Source organism: Oncorhynchus keta, chromosome 33 (genome assembly GCF_023373465.1).
Source record: "Oncorhynchus keta strain PuntledgeMale-10-30-2019 chromosome 33, Oket_V2, whole genome shotgun sequence".
Classification (NCBI taxonomy): domain Eukaryota; kingdom Metazoa; phylum Chordata; class Actinopteri; order Salmoniformes; family Salmonidae; genus Oncorhynchus; species Oncorhynchus keta.
In genome coordinates this window covers 4,183,249-4,198,473 of record NC_068453.1, presented here as the reverse complement: position 1 = coordinate 4,198,473, position 15,225 = coordinate 4,183,249, and the positions used below count along the sequence as shown (strand labels likewise).

Here is a 15,225-nt window from a genome sequence, read left to right as displayed (position 1 = left end):
CTCTGCACACTGACTCGGTACTGGTAGTCCTTGTATAAAATCTCGTTATTGTTATTTTGTTACTACTTCCTTTTTGGTAAATTATTTAGACTTTTTAAGTTTGCATTGTTGGGAATTGGCTCTTATAAGCATTTCCCGGTAAAGTCTACACCTGTTGTATTCGGCACATGTGAAAAATGAAATTTGATTTGATGAGAAGCTGCTGCCGAATGGGGATCCTTACAAAGGAATGAAATTGAGGGGAACCGTTTTGTTGACGCTGAGAATGGAATGTATATGTTTTTAAATAACTTCCTTAAACATTTTTGAACATTATTCAAGTTTTCTTGTGATTTTTTTATTAAGTTTTCTTCATGTTCTGAGAAACGTTTTAAAGTGAATTGTGTGGAATATGTATATTTTTTACATTCCCAGAATATTGCCAACAACTGACATTAAAGAGAATCATACAACCTCTGAACATTCTGAGAACATTGCTTTTAAGTTTTTTGTGAACATTCCCAGAATGTAGTACAATATGACATAAAACTAATACCACTTTGGAACTTGTGTGGAATGTTCTGTGGAAGTACTGAAATTCCCACAGAATGTTGTTTCTTAACGTTCTCAGAACAATTTAACTTTAAATAGAACCATAGATTACCCACAACCAACAATGATGAGACAGCCGACAATCACCAAGCTCTAAGAAACATATGGTTCTCGGAACGATATGTGCTAGCTGGGAGTTTTCTCTACCCAGCCAGCCAGGTGCTTCCTGTTTCACGATTGGATCTTGTTTGCTGAGGTTAAAAATATACTAGACCCGCCTTCATGTCCCTGTAACGGAGCACCTAGCAATCAAGATGATGCAGTCACTAGGCAGACTCGGGGTTGCTGTATGTTTGAAAGCTGCAGGTTGGAACAGTAGCATCCAAAAATGTCTGAAAACCTATTTCTTCAAAGCGCACCTTGGTTGAACCCCCACAAGAAAACAAAATAATATTAACTTACTGTTGCACTTCTAAATTGGTCTGAACAGTTGTGCAATAGTGCTTGTTGATGTTACCGTTTAAAAAAAAACACCCAGCCAGTGCTTAATTTGTAAATCGGTAGGTGCCGGAACAAAAGGTGAGCGTGAGAGGGGGTGACCTGGGGAGCTCTGAGGTACCGGAATGTATGATAAAAATCGCCTTGCATACCTGTAATTAAACTTGCGTGGTGCCAAAGAGCAATAGAGTAGTGGCACTTACAGAAGTTGCACACCACGGGGAACATTTTTCGTAGTCTTTTTTTTAAACACATTTCATGCAATTCTATGTCATATTACACGACTGGAGAGCTTCGCAGAATCTTATTCAATATCCCACATCGAAATGACAAGACAACTTTGACACTAAGAAACTGAGATCAATGAAAACGACGTGGCCTTGAATCCATCAATAGCCCAGGCCTAGGTGTGTGGAGACACATTGTAGGCTAAAATATGAGGAGGAGATTATAGTCTTAAAAAAGCTTTTCAGTGATGCACAGCTCACTCGCTGGTGATGGCCGATGCACTCGAAACAAAAGCCTCTCTCTCTCCTGTTTTACTTTGTAAAACAATATTTGGAAGTTGATCTAATATTTGGATAGCCTACAGCACACTGATTAGAGTCTTCCCTCTCATCAGGAGCCATTTGCTTTCCAACCTTAAGTTTTCCCGCGATTGTATTTGAAATATTGCGAAAGGGCTGTTTTGTCTGCATACAGATTTGCCGCCCAGTGGAATGGAACACTGGTGTTACAATTGCAAAGCAGAATTTGCGTGGCTCAACCAGTTGGAACGTTGTCAAGGAGGGGGGTCACGTGTGTTGCGAAACATAGGATCACTGGTTTGAGCGCCATATGGGACAGTTAACAGCACACTGACCCCGATACAAAATAACTGCTTCTGGTTTCCCCCCCCAAAAATGTAACGACTATCAGGGTCGATATGATCAATACAATCACACAGTTTGTATTCTTCTGCAAGAAATTGTATTGATACAAGTCTATTTGATGTAAAGACTGGTTGAAGTGCATAGTAAAAGCCACTTGTTTTCTCAGTATTTTCAATTGTGGTGTCACAAGGGGGGTCTGACCAAAGATGGCCACCAGCTACAGCTCCCATAATCCTTTGTGCTACAGGTCACCTGACCTAGTTATGGGCTAAGTTGGCAGCGCCTGTGCAGCACTGAGAGCTTGGCACCAGAACACTAGCATGGCCTGCTGAAGGCTCTCCACAGCTCAATTAACTTTAGTGTTTGAGTCAAGTGTTGATGATTAAGTCATTTTATACCCAGACAGAGCTAGGCCTTTTAAGGGAAGTTTAATCATGTACACTATATATACAGAAGTATGTGGACACCCCGTCAAATTAGTGGATTCGGCAATTTCAGCCACACCCGTTGCTGACAGGTGTATAAAATCGAGTACACAGCCATGCAATCTCCATAGACAAGCAATGGCGGTGGAATGGCCTGTACTGAAAAGCTCAGTGACTTTCAACGTGGCACCGTCATAGGATTCCACCTTTCCAACAAGTCAGTTTGTCAAATTTCTGCCCTGTTGGAGCTGCCCCGGCCAACTGTAAGTGCTGTTATTGTGAAGTGGAAACATCTAGGAGCAACAACGGCTCAGCCACGAAGTGGTAGGCCACACAAGCTCACAGAACAGGACTGCAGAGTGCTGAAGCACGTAGAAATAGCGCGTCTGTCCTTGGTTGCAACACTCACTACCGAGTTCCAAACTGCCTATGGAAGCAATGTCAGCACAATAACTGTTTCAAGGGCTGAGCAACTGCACACAAGCCTAAGATCACCATGCACAATGCCAAGCGTCGGCTGGAGTGATGAGTCACGCTTCATCAGGCAGTCCGACGGACTAATCTGTGTTTGGCGGATGCAGGAGAACTCTACTTGCCCCAATGCATAGTACCAACTGTAAAGTTTGTGGAGGAGGAATAATGGTCTGGGGCTGTTTTTCATGGTTCGGGCTAGACCCCTTAGTTCTAGTGAAGGGAAATCTTAATGCTACAGCATTAAATTAAATTCTATATGCCGTGTTTGGGGAAGGCCCTTTTCCTGTTTCAGCATGATATTGCCCCCATGCACAAAGCGAGGTCCATACAGAAATGGTTTGTCGAGATCGGTGTGGAAGAACTGGCCTGCACAGAGCGCTGACCTCAACCCCATCGAATACCTTTGGGATGAATTTGAACGCTGACTGCGAGCCAGGCCAAATCACCCAACATCAGTGCCGACCTCACTAATGCTCTTGTGGCTGAATGGAAGCAAGTCCCTGCAGCAATATTCCAGCATATAGTAGAAAGCCTTCCCAGAAGATTGGAGGCTGTTATAGAATCGTCTGGATTTAAAGTGCTGGGTTTTTGACTGGAAGTAGAATGTTGCTGTGGTGGAACAGGATTTGCTCTCTGTTTTGACCTCTCTCAAGGCTGACTGTGAAATGGCCGTATACAGTATAAACCACCCCCCACTCTGTGGCTTCAATAGGGAGCCAGTGGAATTCCAGTGTTTTACTGATTAAGTATGGTCCCCGCAGCAATGTTCCAACATTTATTTTATTTATTTAACCTTTATTTAACTAGGCAAGTCAGTTAAGAACAAATTCTTATTGACAATGACGGCCTACCAAAAGGCAAAAAGGCCTCCTGTGGGGATGGGGGCTGGGATTTTTTTTAAATCTATATATCACGACAAGAGAGACAACACAACACTACATAAAGAGAGACCTAAGACAGGAAAGTCTTCCCATAAGAGGCTGTTGTAGCAGCAAAGGGGTACCAACTCCATATTAATGTCCATGATTTTGGAATTAGTTCGACGAGCAGGTGTCCACACACTTTTGAGCATGTAGTGTATTTCTATGTTTTTAATTTAAAGCCTTTATTTTTTACTGAAACCTGTCTCAATAGTATTTGTGCAGTTATCATCCTGCCTATTTGTGATCCCTGTGTGTTCGGTCAACCCCTACACCACACAATTGTCAATTATTTCACTAGTAACTGCAGATCATGGAGTGAAGTCCAGTTAAATAATTTAGTATTTATGGGAGGTAACATCTCACTTGACACAGACGTCAATTCAACGTCTATTCCACATAGATTCAACATAATTGCATTGAAATTAGGTGTAAACAACGTCGATTAAACCAATGTGTGCCCAGTGCGATGCACAAATGAGCTGTTTTTGCGTAGCACATACCATAAGAACAATTAAAGTGGGTGACAGTGCTCATACGTGGTGGACCACTGGCTCAAACCAGTATTTCCTTTCCCAATTTAGGCCTATATTCCCTGTCACTGTCCATAGAACTTACTCTACATTTAAGACAAAATATCCACAGGAAAGTATCATTAAACCAACATTTCAAAACGCTGGCACTTACTGGTTTCTTTCTATCATCTGAGGCATGCGCACACGATGTAAACACGTGCACGAGCTCTGCTAGTGTTAATCACACTGCATACATGTAATGTGCCTACAGAAAGTATTCACACACCTTGACTTTTTCTACATATTGTTGTAGCCAGATGCTAGATATCGAAAAGAAGGGCACCTACTGTATTGGTAGATTGGTAAAAAATTAAATAAGCCAACACTGAATATCCCTTTGAGCATGGTAAAGTCATTAATTACACTTTGGATGGTGTATCAATACACCCAGTCACTACAATTATACAGGCATCCTCCCTAACTCAGTTGCTGTAGAGGAAGGAAACCTCTCAGGGATTTCCACATTAGGTTAATGTTTAATGGCTGTGATAGGAGAAAACTGAGGATGGGTCAACAACATTGGAGCTACTCCACAATACTAACCAAATTGACAGACAGAGTGAAAAGAAGGAAGCCTGTACAGAATAAAAAGTCACTAAAGTAAAACTGCAAAAACAAGTGGCAAAGAAATTAACTTTATGTCCTGAATACAAAGCGTTATGAATGGAGCAAATCCAACACAACACATCACTGAGTACCACTCTTCATATTTTCAAGCATGGTGGTAGCTGTATCATGTTATGGGTATGCTTGTCATCGACAAGGACAAGGGAGTATTTTTTATGATAAAAAGAAATGGAATAGAGCTAAGCACAGGGAAATCCTAGAGGAAAACCTGATTCAGTCTGCTTTCCAACAGACACTGGGAGACAAATGTACCTCTCAGCAGGACAATAACCTAAAACCAAATAGGCCAAAAATAAACTGGAATTTCTTACCGAGACCTAATTGAATGTTCCTGAGTGGCCTCGTTACAGTTTTGAGTCAAATCAGCAAGACTTGAAAATGGCTGTCTAGCAATGATCAACAACCAACTAGACAGAACTTGAAGAATTTTTGAATGAATAATGTGCAAATATTGTATAATCCAGGTATGCAAAGCTCTTAATTAAGAGACTTACCCAGAAAGACTCACAGCTATAATCGCTGCCAAAGGTGATTCTAACATGTATTGACTCAGGGGGTTGACAACTTATCTAATCAAGATACTGTATATTTGTGTTTTATTTATTTTTTATAAATGTTAGAATTTCTTAAGACTTTGATATTAGAGTATTGTGTAGATCGTTGACAAGAAAAAATGACAATTAAATCCATTCTAATCCCACCTTGTAACACAACAAAATGTGGAAAAAGTCCATGTGTGTAGATACATTCTGAATGCTCTGTATTTACACCATGTGCGCCTGCCTCAAGTGATAGAAACAACACCAATAGCAACAGTAACATAGGATATTCACCAAACAGAGGCATGGTAAACTTATACTCAAAACACACGTAGACCTTCTTTTCCTTACCTGTCCTGGGACTGCTCCTCATACATCCTCTCCTTGCCTTCTTTGAAAAGCCGGATAGCCCTTTTCGATTTCTTCATTAGGCTTTCAATGTAGACCTTAAAGTAATCATTCTCGCTGAGCTGAGTCAGTCTCTGGCTCTCCTCATATTTGCACTGAATTAGCCGCAGATGCTGGTACGTGTCAGGTAAGATATCCAAGATGTATGGGGGGCTGTTTTTCAGCTGTAGTCTAGGGTTCTGACAGAGACGAACCTGCAGAGAGCAGTTTGCAATACCATGAGTTATTAGGATAGTTCAGACATGTTAATTCTGTTTGTTGCATTCTGCCTAACTGAGCTACAATTGCAATTTCCCTTTGACTCATGTTCCTCGCAATATATTAAATCTTAACTAAAATAACAACCTTGTATTTTGACCAATGCTTAAAACCTAATGATTAAACAACCCCTAATTTGCCTGCACACATAGGGGGAAAGGCAATTTAGGTTTACGTTATTGAAACTGGAAAGCATTCGATCAAATAGCGAGGAAAAGTCAGTCTACTGCAGGTATAAGCTCATTCGAAGCATAAATGATGCAATTGAATTGAAACAAACGTACCACTTTGTCCATAAGTTTCCAAGTTTTTTCAACTGTTCGGCGGTCAGCAGCAGCCTGTTTTGGGGGTCCGACTGCATCCTGAATGGCATCAATAATGCCTAAAATCCGACCTTTGCGTTGGTTTGGTCCGCGTCCACCTGGGTTATGGCCACTTAGAGCAGTTGCCATTGTCTATATACACTGAGATAAATACAAATAATCTTAGGGTCTACAAGATGGTAACACTTTACTGCAGGTATTATGCATTATGATGTGGTTATAATCCTGTGTCTTGATACATAGATACTTTACATATCATGAACCTTATAATAATTGGCTCATACTGCTTATAACAAATGATAAAGAATAGTTTAAAGAAAAGTGTTACCGCTTTGCAAGGTGCAACTACTGCAAAAGTACAACGCAAGACAACCATGCAAATTAGAAGGCCAAGTAGGCTATGCATTAGTCTATGTGTAGTAGCCAAAGCTATTATATCATCACGGTCACAAAGTGGCATGCCTGACTAGTGACCTCCTGCTGAAAACTTCAATTTAAGGCCGGCTCCTTAACTCGAAAAACAAAAAAGAGCAGCCCCGCCACTTGATTTGCCATAAAACTGAGGGATAGAGCTGAATAAATGTAACCGATCTCAAATTCATAGATGGCTATGAATGCAAGGACTAGCAGTCCATTAGGTAAACATGAAAGTTTTAACCATATTTTGAAACTACCCTCTGGGCACAGACATCAAATCAACTTCAATTCCACGTTGGTTCAACGTAATTGAATTGAAATGACATGGAAACAACGTTGATTCAGCCAGTGTTAGCCCAGTGGGTAGTTCGTTTTTATTTTTTCTAAGCCATAATATTTGGGTTATGATGGGGTGAACTAAGACCATGGGGAATGTATAATGGTGGGGTTAAACAGTTGAGCTAAAATCATCGAGCATTATCTAGTATGCTATTCAATAATCAAAATGGGTATGTATATCTTTAGGCTAATTTAAATGATCAAAAACGGCACAGAGTAGGCCTAAGTTTTAAATCGTCAGCATATAGAAAGAGTAGACGAGTCTATTACACGAAATGAAAGTAGGCTAGCTCCCAATTCTGACAAAAGTGTGGCGACTGTCTTTATCATATGCAACCAATTCATGAGCGCATTTGACGTTCACAAATGCATAGGCTGTATCAAACTTTAAGACTACAAAAGAGTCCTGTGCGGCTATAATAAATACAAATAGGCAACATAAGACAATGGTTTCGTAAAGCGTAGTGCTATGACTTGTATTGATGATCGTGATAATAATGTTTTTAAAAACTACAGAAAAATAAATCATTGACTTACTGCGCACCACGCAGGAGAATGTCGACGGAATGATCCTGTTTCGAGGCTCGTGGAATAAACAACCCGACTGAAATGACAAATGGAGAGGAAATGTACGTGGAAACTACCACAGATCGCGTATGACGGTCATTGGTTATCAATCATCCCACTTTTTGCTTTTCCTAAATCAATGTTTATAGATCAAATCAAAATTTCCCGAACTGAAGGAGCCAGTTGGCTCTACGTGGAAATGTAAAATGGTTGTGGGCGACAAAAATTATTATACGTCCCACTCTGCCCTGACATCCAGTAGGAGCTGTAACACTTAGCTGGATGTTCCATCCAGAATAGCATCCAAGTCAGAGTTACAATATTCAGCATCCGGCTCAGAGTTACATCCAGCTCAGAGTTACATTTAACATCCAGCATCATTCACATACTTACATCCAGCATCTGGCTGAGAGTTACATCCAGTATCCTGCTGAGAGTTATATCCAGCATCTGGCTGAGAGTTACATCCAGAATACAGCTGAGAATTATATCCAGTTTCCGGCTCAGATTTACATCCAGCATCTGGCTCAGATTTACATCCAGAATACAGCTGAGAGTTACAGTGGGGCAAAAAAGTATTTAGTCAGCCACCAATTGTGCAAGTTCTCCCACTTAAAAAGATGAGAGAGGCCTGTAATTTTCATCATAGGTACACTTCAACTATGACAGACAAATGAGAAAAAAAATCCAGAAAATCACACTGTATGATTTGTAATGAAATTATTTGCAAATTATGGCTCAGATTTACATCCAGCATATGGCTCAGATTTACATCCAGCATCCGGCTCAGATTAATATCCAGCATCTGGCTCAGATTTACATCCAGCATCCGGCTCAGATTTACATCCAGCATCTGGCTCAGATTTACATCCAGAATACAGCTGAGAGTTATGTACAGCATCCAGCTCAGATTTACACCCAGCATCTGGCTCAGATTTACATCCAGCATCCGGCAAAGAGTTACATCTAGCATCCTGCTGAGAGTTATATCCAGCATCTGTCACATAGTTACATCCAGCATCTGGCTGAGAGTTATATCCAGCATCCTGCTGAAAGTTAAATCCAGCATCCGGCACAGAGTTACATCCAGCATCTGGCACAGAGTTACATCCAGCAGGCGGATGAGAGTTATATCCAGAAACCTGCTGAGAGTTATATACAGCATCTGTCACATACTTGCATCAAGCATCTGGCTTAGAGTTACATCCGGTTTTGCATAGTGTTCACTCAGTCATTCACACACACAGATTCACGCATCCATGCACTTTACATACACCTTACATTATGATACTTCCACACCTCATTCCTTTTTCTAAGTTTAAAGTTAATAGTTTTGTTTACATGAAATAAAAAAAAATAATTGGCCTATACCTGTTGTTCGCGTCCCCTCGTTTTTGCCAAAGGCTATGAGCCGGCCTGTGACACATGATTAATGACTCATGGTGTAATTGTAACCACATACAGGAACTCAAGTCATTTTGTTCACCTGACCTAGAATTCTTTGCAATCAAATGCCGACCGTATTATCTCCCAAGAGAATTGTCTTCGGTTATTGTCACAACCGTGTATATCCCGCCTCAAGGCGATCGCACGACGGCCCTAAAGGAACTTCACTGGACTTTATGCAAACTGTAAACCATATATACTGAAGCTGCATTTATTGTAGCTGTGGATTTTAACAAAGCTACTTAAATTCTATCAGCATATCGGCTGTAGCACTCACGCTGGAAAAACACTGGATCATTGCTACACTAACTTCCGCAATGCTTGCAAGGCCCTCCCCCACCCCCTTTCAGCAAATCTGACCCTGACTCCACTTTGCTCCTCCTTTCCTATAGGCAGAAACTCAAACAAGAAGTACCCGTGCTAAGGACTATTCAACGCTGGTCTGACCAATCGGAATCCACGCTTCAAGATTGTTTTAATCGCGCGGACTGGAATGTGTTCTGGGTAGCCTCAGAGAATAGTATCGTCGTATGCACTGATTGAGTTTATAAGGAAGTGTATAGGAGATGTTGTACCAAGTGTGTTTATTAAAACCTACCCTAACTAGAAACAGTGGATAGATGGCGGCATTTGCGCAAAACTGAAAGCCTGAACCACCACATTTAACCATGGAAAGGTGACTGGGAATATGGCCGAATATAAACCGTGTAGTTATTCCCTCTGCAAGGCAATCAAACAAGCGAAATGTCAGTATAGAGGCAAAGTGGAGTTGCAATTATACAGCTCAGACACGAGACGTATGTGGCAGGGTCTACAGACTTTCATGGACTATAAAAGTAAAACCAGCCACGTCACGGACACCGACATCTTGCTTCCAGAACAACTAAAAACCTTCTTTGCCCGCTTCGAGGATAATACAGTGCCACCGATGCGGCCCGCTACCAAGGACTGTGGGCTCTCCTTCTCTGTGACCGATGTGAGTAAGATATTTAAACGTGTTAACCCTCGCAAAGCTGCCGGTCCAGACGGAATCCCTAGCCAACATGAAGTGCTTAGAGAGACTAGTCAAGGACCCTATCACCTCCACCTTACCTGTCAACCTAGACCCACTTAAATTTGCTTACCGCCCAAATATGTCCACAGACGATGTAATCACCATCACACTGACCTTTCCCACCTGGACATGAGGAATACCTATGTAAGAATGCTGTTCATTGACTATAGCTCAACATTCAACACCATAGTACTCTCCAAGCTCATCTTTAAGCTTGAGGCCCTGGTTCTCAACTAGAGGTCGACCGATTAATCGGAATGGCCGATTAATTTTGGCCGATTTCAAGTTTTCATAACAATAGGAAATCGGTACTTTTGGGTGCCGATAAAAAATGTTTTTATACCTTTATAGTCAGTTAAGAACACATTCTTATTTCAATGACGGCCTAGGAATGGTGGGTTAACTGCCTTGTTCAGGGGCAGAACGACAGATTTTCACCGTATCAGCTCTGGGGATCCAAACTTGCAACCTTACAGTTAACTAGTCCAACGCAATAACGACCTGCCTCTCTCTCGTTGCACTCCACTGTTATGCGAAGGCAGTAAGCCAAGGTAAGTTGCTAGCTAGCATTAAACTTATCTTATAAAAAACAATCAATCATAATGGCTAGTTAACTACACATGGTTGATCATATTACTATATATTATCTAGTGTGTCCTGCGTTGCATATAATTGACTGAGCATACAAGTATCTAAGTATCTGACTGAGTGGTGGTAGGCAGATGCAGGTGCGTAAACATTCTTTCAAACAGCACTTTCGTGCATTTTGCCAGCAGCTCTTCGTTGTGCGTCAAGCATTGCGCTGTTTATGACTTCAAGTCTATCAACTCCGGAGATGAGGCTGGTGTAACCGAAGTGAAATGGCTAGCTCGTTAGTTGTTCCCCTTGTTCTGTATGGGTAATGCTGCTTCGATGGTGGCTGTTGTCGGTGTGTTGCTGGTTCGAGCCCAGGGAGGAGCGAGAAGAGGGACGGAAGCTATACTGTTATACTGGCAATACTAAAGTGCCTATAAGAACATCCAATAGTCAAAGGTTAATGAAATACAAATGGTATAGAGGGAAATAGTCCTATAATTCCTATAATAACTACAACCTAAAACTTCTTACCTGGGAATATTGAAGACTCATGTTAAAAGGAACCACCAGCTTTCATATGTTCTCATGTTCTGAGCAAGGAACTGAAACGTTAGCTTTCTTACATAGCACATATTGCACTTTTACTTTCTTCTCCAACACTTTGTTTTTGCATTATTTAAACCAAATTGAACATGTTTCATTATTTACTTGAGGCTAAATTGATTTTATGATGTATTATATTAAGTTAAAATAAGTATTAATTCAGTATTGTTGTAATTGTCATTATTATAAATAAATACATCGGCCGATTAATCGTTATCGGCTTTTTGGTCCTCCAATATTCGGTATCGGCGTTGGAAAATCATAATCGGTCGACCTCTAGTCTGGACCATCTGCAGCAACGGAGTTACCCCCCTGTAGTAGGCTTAGCCTCTGCTTGGAGCCGCCTGACAGCCAACAAGACAACAGCCAAGGCTTTACCCTACAATATTACAGTGGACATGACCTGTAACGCTTTGATGTCTTGTGCAGTCAGCTGGTGTCGAGTTGTCAACTTGGTCAGGGTTAGACCTATATTTACTGTTGGACTGAACTTTTGCGATGATGGGTGGTGGTGCTGCGATGTTGGATGGTACTCTGTCTGGCTGATAGCAAGGCACCACCATGGCCAGGGCTTGGAATGTAATTTGTGGAGCCTGTTTGGGTTAGGTAAGATGTAAGGAGATATTACAAAAGTATATTTGGTATCAAAATGTGGTGTCAATACAACTCCATCCAGACAAATAAACAAATGTGTTTGTAGAAGTACAATAGTTGTTTGTCTTTTATTAAACCAGTGGTCCCTACCTGAGAGGTGTCATGTGAGGGGGGTATGAGCTGTGATAGGTCTGGTTCAGGGACCAACAGGATGTTGTTGGGGTAGTTGAGGAGGTAGGAAACCACAATGGTGTGACCACCCTTAGCACCTCCTCTTCACTCTCCTTTCCTTCCGTGTCCTCCTCGCTGCTGGATGATTCTAAGATCTCACTCATGTCCATCATCCAACTGTCAGGGATCAACTTGATTTTGAGGAAATGCACTGTCCCGTCCAACCATGGTTGTATCCCGCATGTTATACATGTGGGATACAACCATCCCAGATCTGCAGATTATGCTGCGAAGACACAGAATCGTTAGATCATTTGTTTTGGTTCTGAGTCCATATATAGCTGGTTTTTGGTCACAGGTTCAGGAACGGCTGAAGAATTTTAACATTTACCTGGAGCTAACTCTGTAAATAGTACGGCTGGGTGATTTAAAAAAGTCAAATCGATCAATAATATAATATTACTTAGAGCAAAAATGTTTTTACAATCTGTGGAAACTATGAGAATAGAAAGGTTCAGAACTTTTGTGAAATAGCACAGTTGAAAAATATCCAGAAATCAAAACTGGCTGGTCTTCAGAGATAGTGTAGATGGGAGGGGACTAAAAACAAACAAAAAGGTAACTATTGTAAAATATACTGTGTCCATAAAATGTCTATGGTATGTATAAGCTGTAAGTAGAAGCCTAAGTGTAGTTATCCATTAGTTTACTCCAATTAGAGGAGGGGTGGTAGGGTTAGGGGGAAATAATGAATGAATATATATAACAGTTGAAAAGATTGGGGTCACTTCGAAATGTTCTTGCTTTTGAAAGAATAGCAAAAATTGTTGTCCATTAAAATAACATCAAATTGATCAGAAATACAGTGTAGACATTGTTAATATTGTAAATGACTATTGTAGCTGGAAACGGCTGATTTTTTATGGAATATCTACATAGGCGTACAGAGGCCCATTATCAGCAACCATCACTCCTGTGTTCCAATGGCACGTTGTGTTCGCTAATCCAAGTTTATAATTTTAAAAGGCTAATTGATCATCAGAAATCCCTTTTGCAATTATGTTAGCACAGCTGAAACAGGCTCAAAACGATTACAGGCTCAAAATGGCCAGAAACAAAGTACTTCCTTCTGAAACTCGTCAGTCTATTCTTGTTCTGAGAAATGAAGGCTATTCCATGTGAGAAATTGCAAAGAAACTAAAAAGATATTGTACAACGCTGTGTACTACTCCCTTCACAGAACAGAGCAAACTGTCTCTAACCAGAATAGAAGCCCCGGTGCAGAACTGAGCAAGACGACAAGTACATTAGAGTGTCTAGTATGAGAAGAGTATCCTCTAGTATCCTCAACTGGCAGCTTCATTAAATAGTACCCGCAAAACACCAGACTCAACATATATATATATATATATATATATATAAATGAAAGGTACTCTGCATTCTGCTTCCTCCTATAGGAAAACCACGCTACTGTAGATATGTAATTTGACGTCATTGTATCTGTGTCCAATAACCTTGAGCCTACTTGGATGGGTATTTAGATTTTGCGGTGATGTAGTGTCCCCATGAGACAGAACACTGAGCCAATCACGGCGCAACTGGAGAACATTACCAACCCCTTCGCTCCGCATTTTCCGCTGGCTGCCCCACCACCACAAAAAGCACTGAACTAGGCTGAAACACCTGCATTTTGGAGCTGCCTTACTCAAGAAAGCAAAAAAGAGACCAAGTTTGTATGTGACTATATTAAGTCAATTATTTTATTCACATAAAAAAAAACTGATATGTGACAGGTATTAATGTCAGAATAACATGCAAAACATGTTGGGCCTCCCTCAAAACAGGTGGAGCTCCGCCCCACCTGCCTTGATTGACAGGTCACAGCTGGATGTGACCAGGTACCAGGATGTCCGGTCTGTCCCGATCGTCCTCTCATCTTCACTGGAGGATGACTCCATGTCCTCATCTGAACTGAGGTGTTGAATAAAAGGGGCCCTCAGTTAGAAACTTTACAGGTCAGAAGCGTTATTCTTAGTATAGAGCTCTTCATAAACCGGGTAGTTTGCATACTGGTAGCTGCTTGGCTAAAAACAGCATTTAGCCGTGTGTATGTGAGACTGTATACGGTCACCATGATATCATTGCGCCTTTTCACCTCGATAAAATGGCTACAGCAACAATGTGGAACACATGCCGATGTAGAAAATAAACGTTAAAATGAATTTGAGAGAAACCGAAACGAATTGTGAAACAAACAAAGTGGGCACTTACCCGCTTCACTGACTGGTGCGCCGAACAAGGGATATATTGAGTTTGTGAATACAACCAAAATGGAGCTGAAAGTCATTCTACGGGACTTTTAAGTGATAAACATGAATGGCGAAAAAAATGGGATTATAGCAGCTAAACTGCCGCTGGACTTGAACCGACATATCAATGACCCCCTCTCAGTCTGGCATGGAATATACAGGACACCGAAATCACAACGCGCAACAATGTGTCGTCTCTCAGCGTAATTAAAAAGTTGAGGAAGAGGGATGCGACAAAGCAGTGAATGGATACTATGTTATGTAACTGTTAGTTAGCTCTAGTTACATCATTCTAAATGTACCCTGACAATATAACCGGTCGTTTTGTAGTCCTAACTATTAGCTAACGTTGTTTTCCCCTGTGTTTCAAGGTACACATGTCAAGAGCCGATAGGAGTGAACACCCTCGCTCATCATAACATTTGGTTCATCGTTATAATTGGTCAGGGGAACATATCCATCGATCTAACTGTTGTATATAATGACCCTCGCTTGGTTAGCTGCCGAGACTCAATAGCGCCCCACGTCATGTGCCAGTACCACACGGCAGGTCTGGCATTGTAAATGGCCATTGTTTTTGTTCCTGAAGGGACTTCGGAGGAAGTTTCATTTGATTGAATGCTCTAGTAGTTAATCGATGTGAAGACATTTCAGTGTCTGTGTTTGCAAGACATGATCTGTAGAAAACGTTATGCTTAA

The 15,225-nt window shown here is 41.1% G+C and overlaps 1 protein-coding gene and 1 long non-coding RNA gene across 4 annotated transcripts in view; both read right to left on the bottom strand.

Moving 5' to 3' along the window:
• cblb (Cbl proto-oncogene B, E3 ubiquitin protein ligase) overlaps window positions 1-8,333 on the bottom strand; it is a 146,441-nt gene extending 138,108 nt beyond the window's left edge. The window contains exons 1-4 of one of the 2 annotated variants that reach the window (XM_035748412.2): window positions 8,167-8,333; window positions 7,744-7,810; window positions 6,412-6,591; window positions 5,813-6,063 (exon numbers count right to left, since the gene is read on the bottom strand). In XM_035748412.2, coding sequence (XP_035604305.1) covers window positions 5,813-6,063; window positions 6,412-6,579 — 419 coding nt within the window. In that variant the 5' untranslated portion in view covers window positions 6,580-6,591; window positions 7,744-7,810; window positions 8,167-8,333. Of the gene's footprint in view, window positions 1-5,812; window positions 6,064-6,411; window positions 6,592-7,743; window positions 8,113-8,166 lie in introns of those variants that run through there. The other variant, XM_035748411.2, reaches the window with a different exon arrangement.
• Window positions 1-14,891, bottom strand: part of LOC118366069 (uncharacterized) — a 232,255-nt gene extending 217,364 nt beyond the window's left edge. The window contains exons 1-2 of one of the 2 annotated variants that reach the window (XR_008088920.1): window positions 14,489-14,891; window positions 14,079-14,188 (exon numbers count right to left, since the gene is read on the bottom strand). This is a non-coding gene — a long non-coding RNA (uncharacterized LOC118366069). The remainder of the gene's footprint in view (window positions 1-14,078; window positions 14,189-14,488) is intronic. The other variant, XR_008088922.1, reaches the window with a different exon arrangement.
• Window positions 14,892-15,225: the final 334 nt, after the last annotated feature.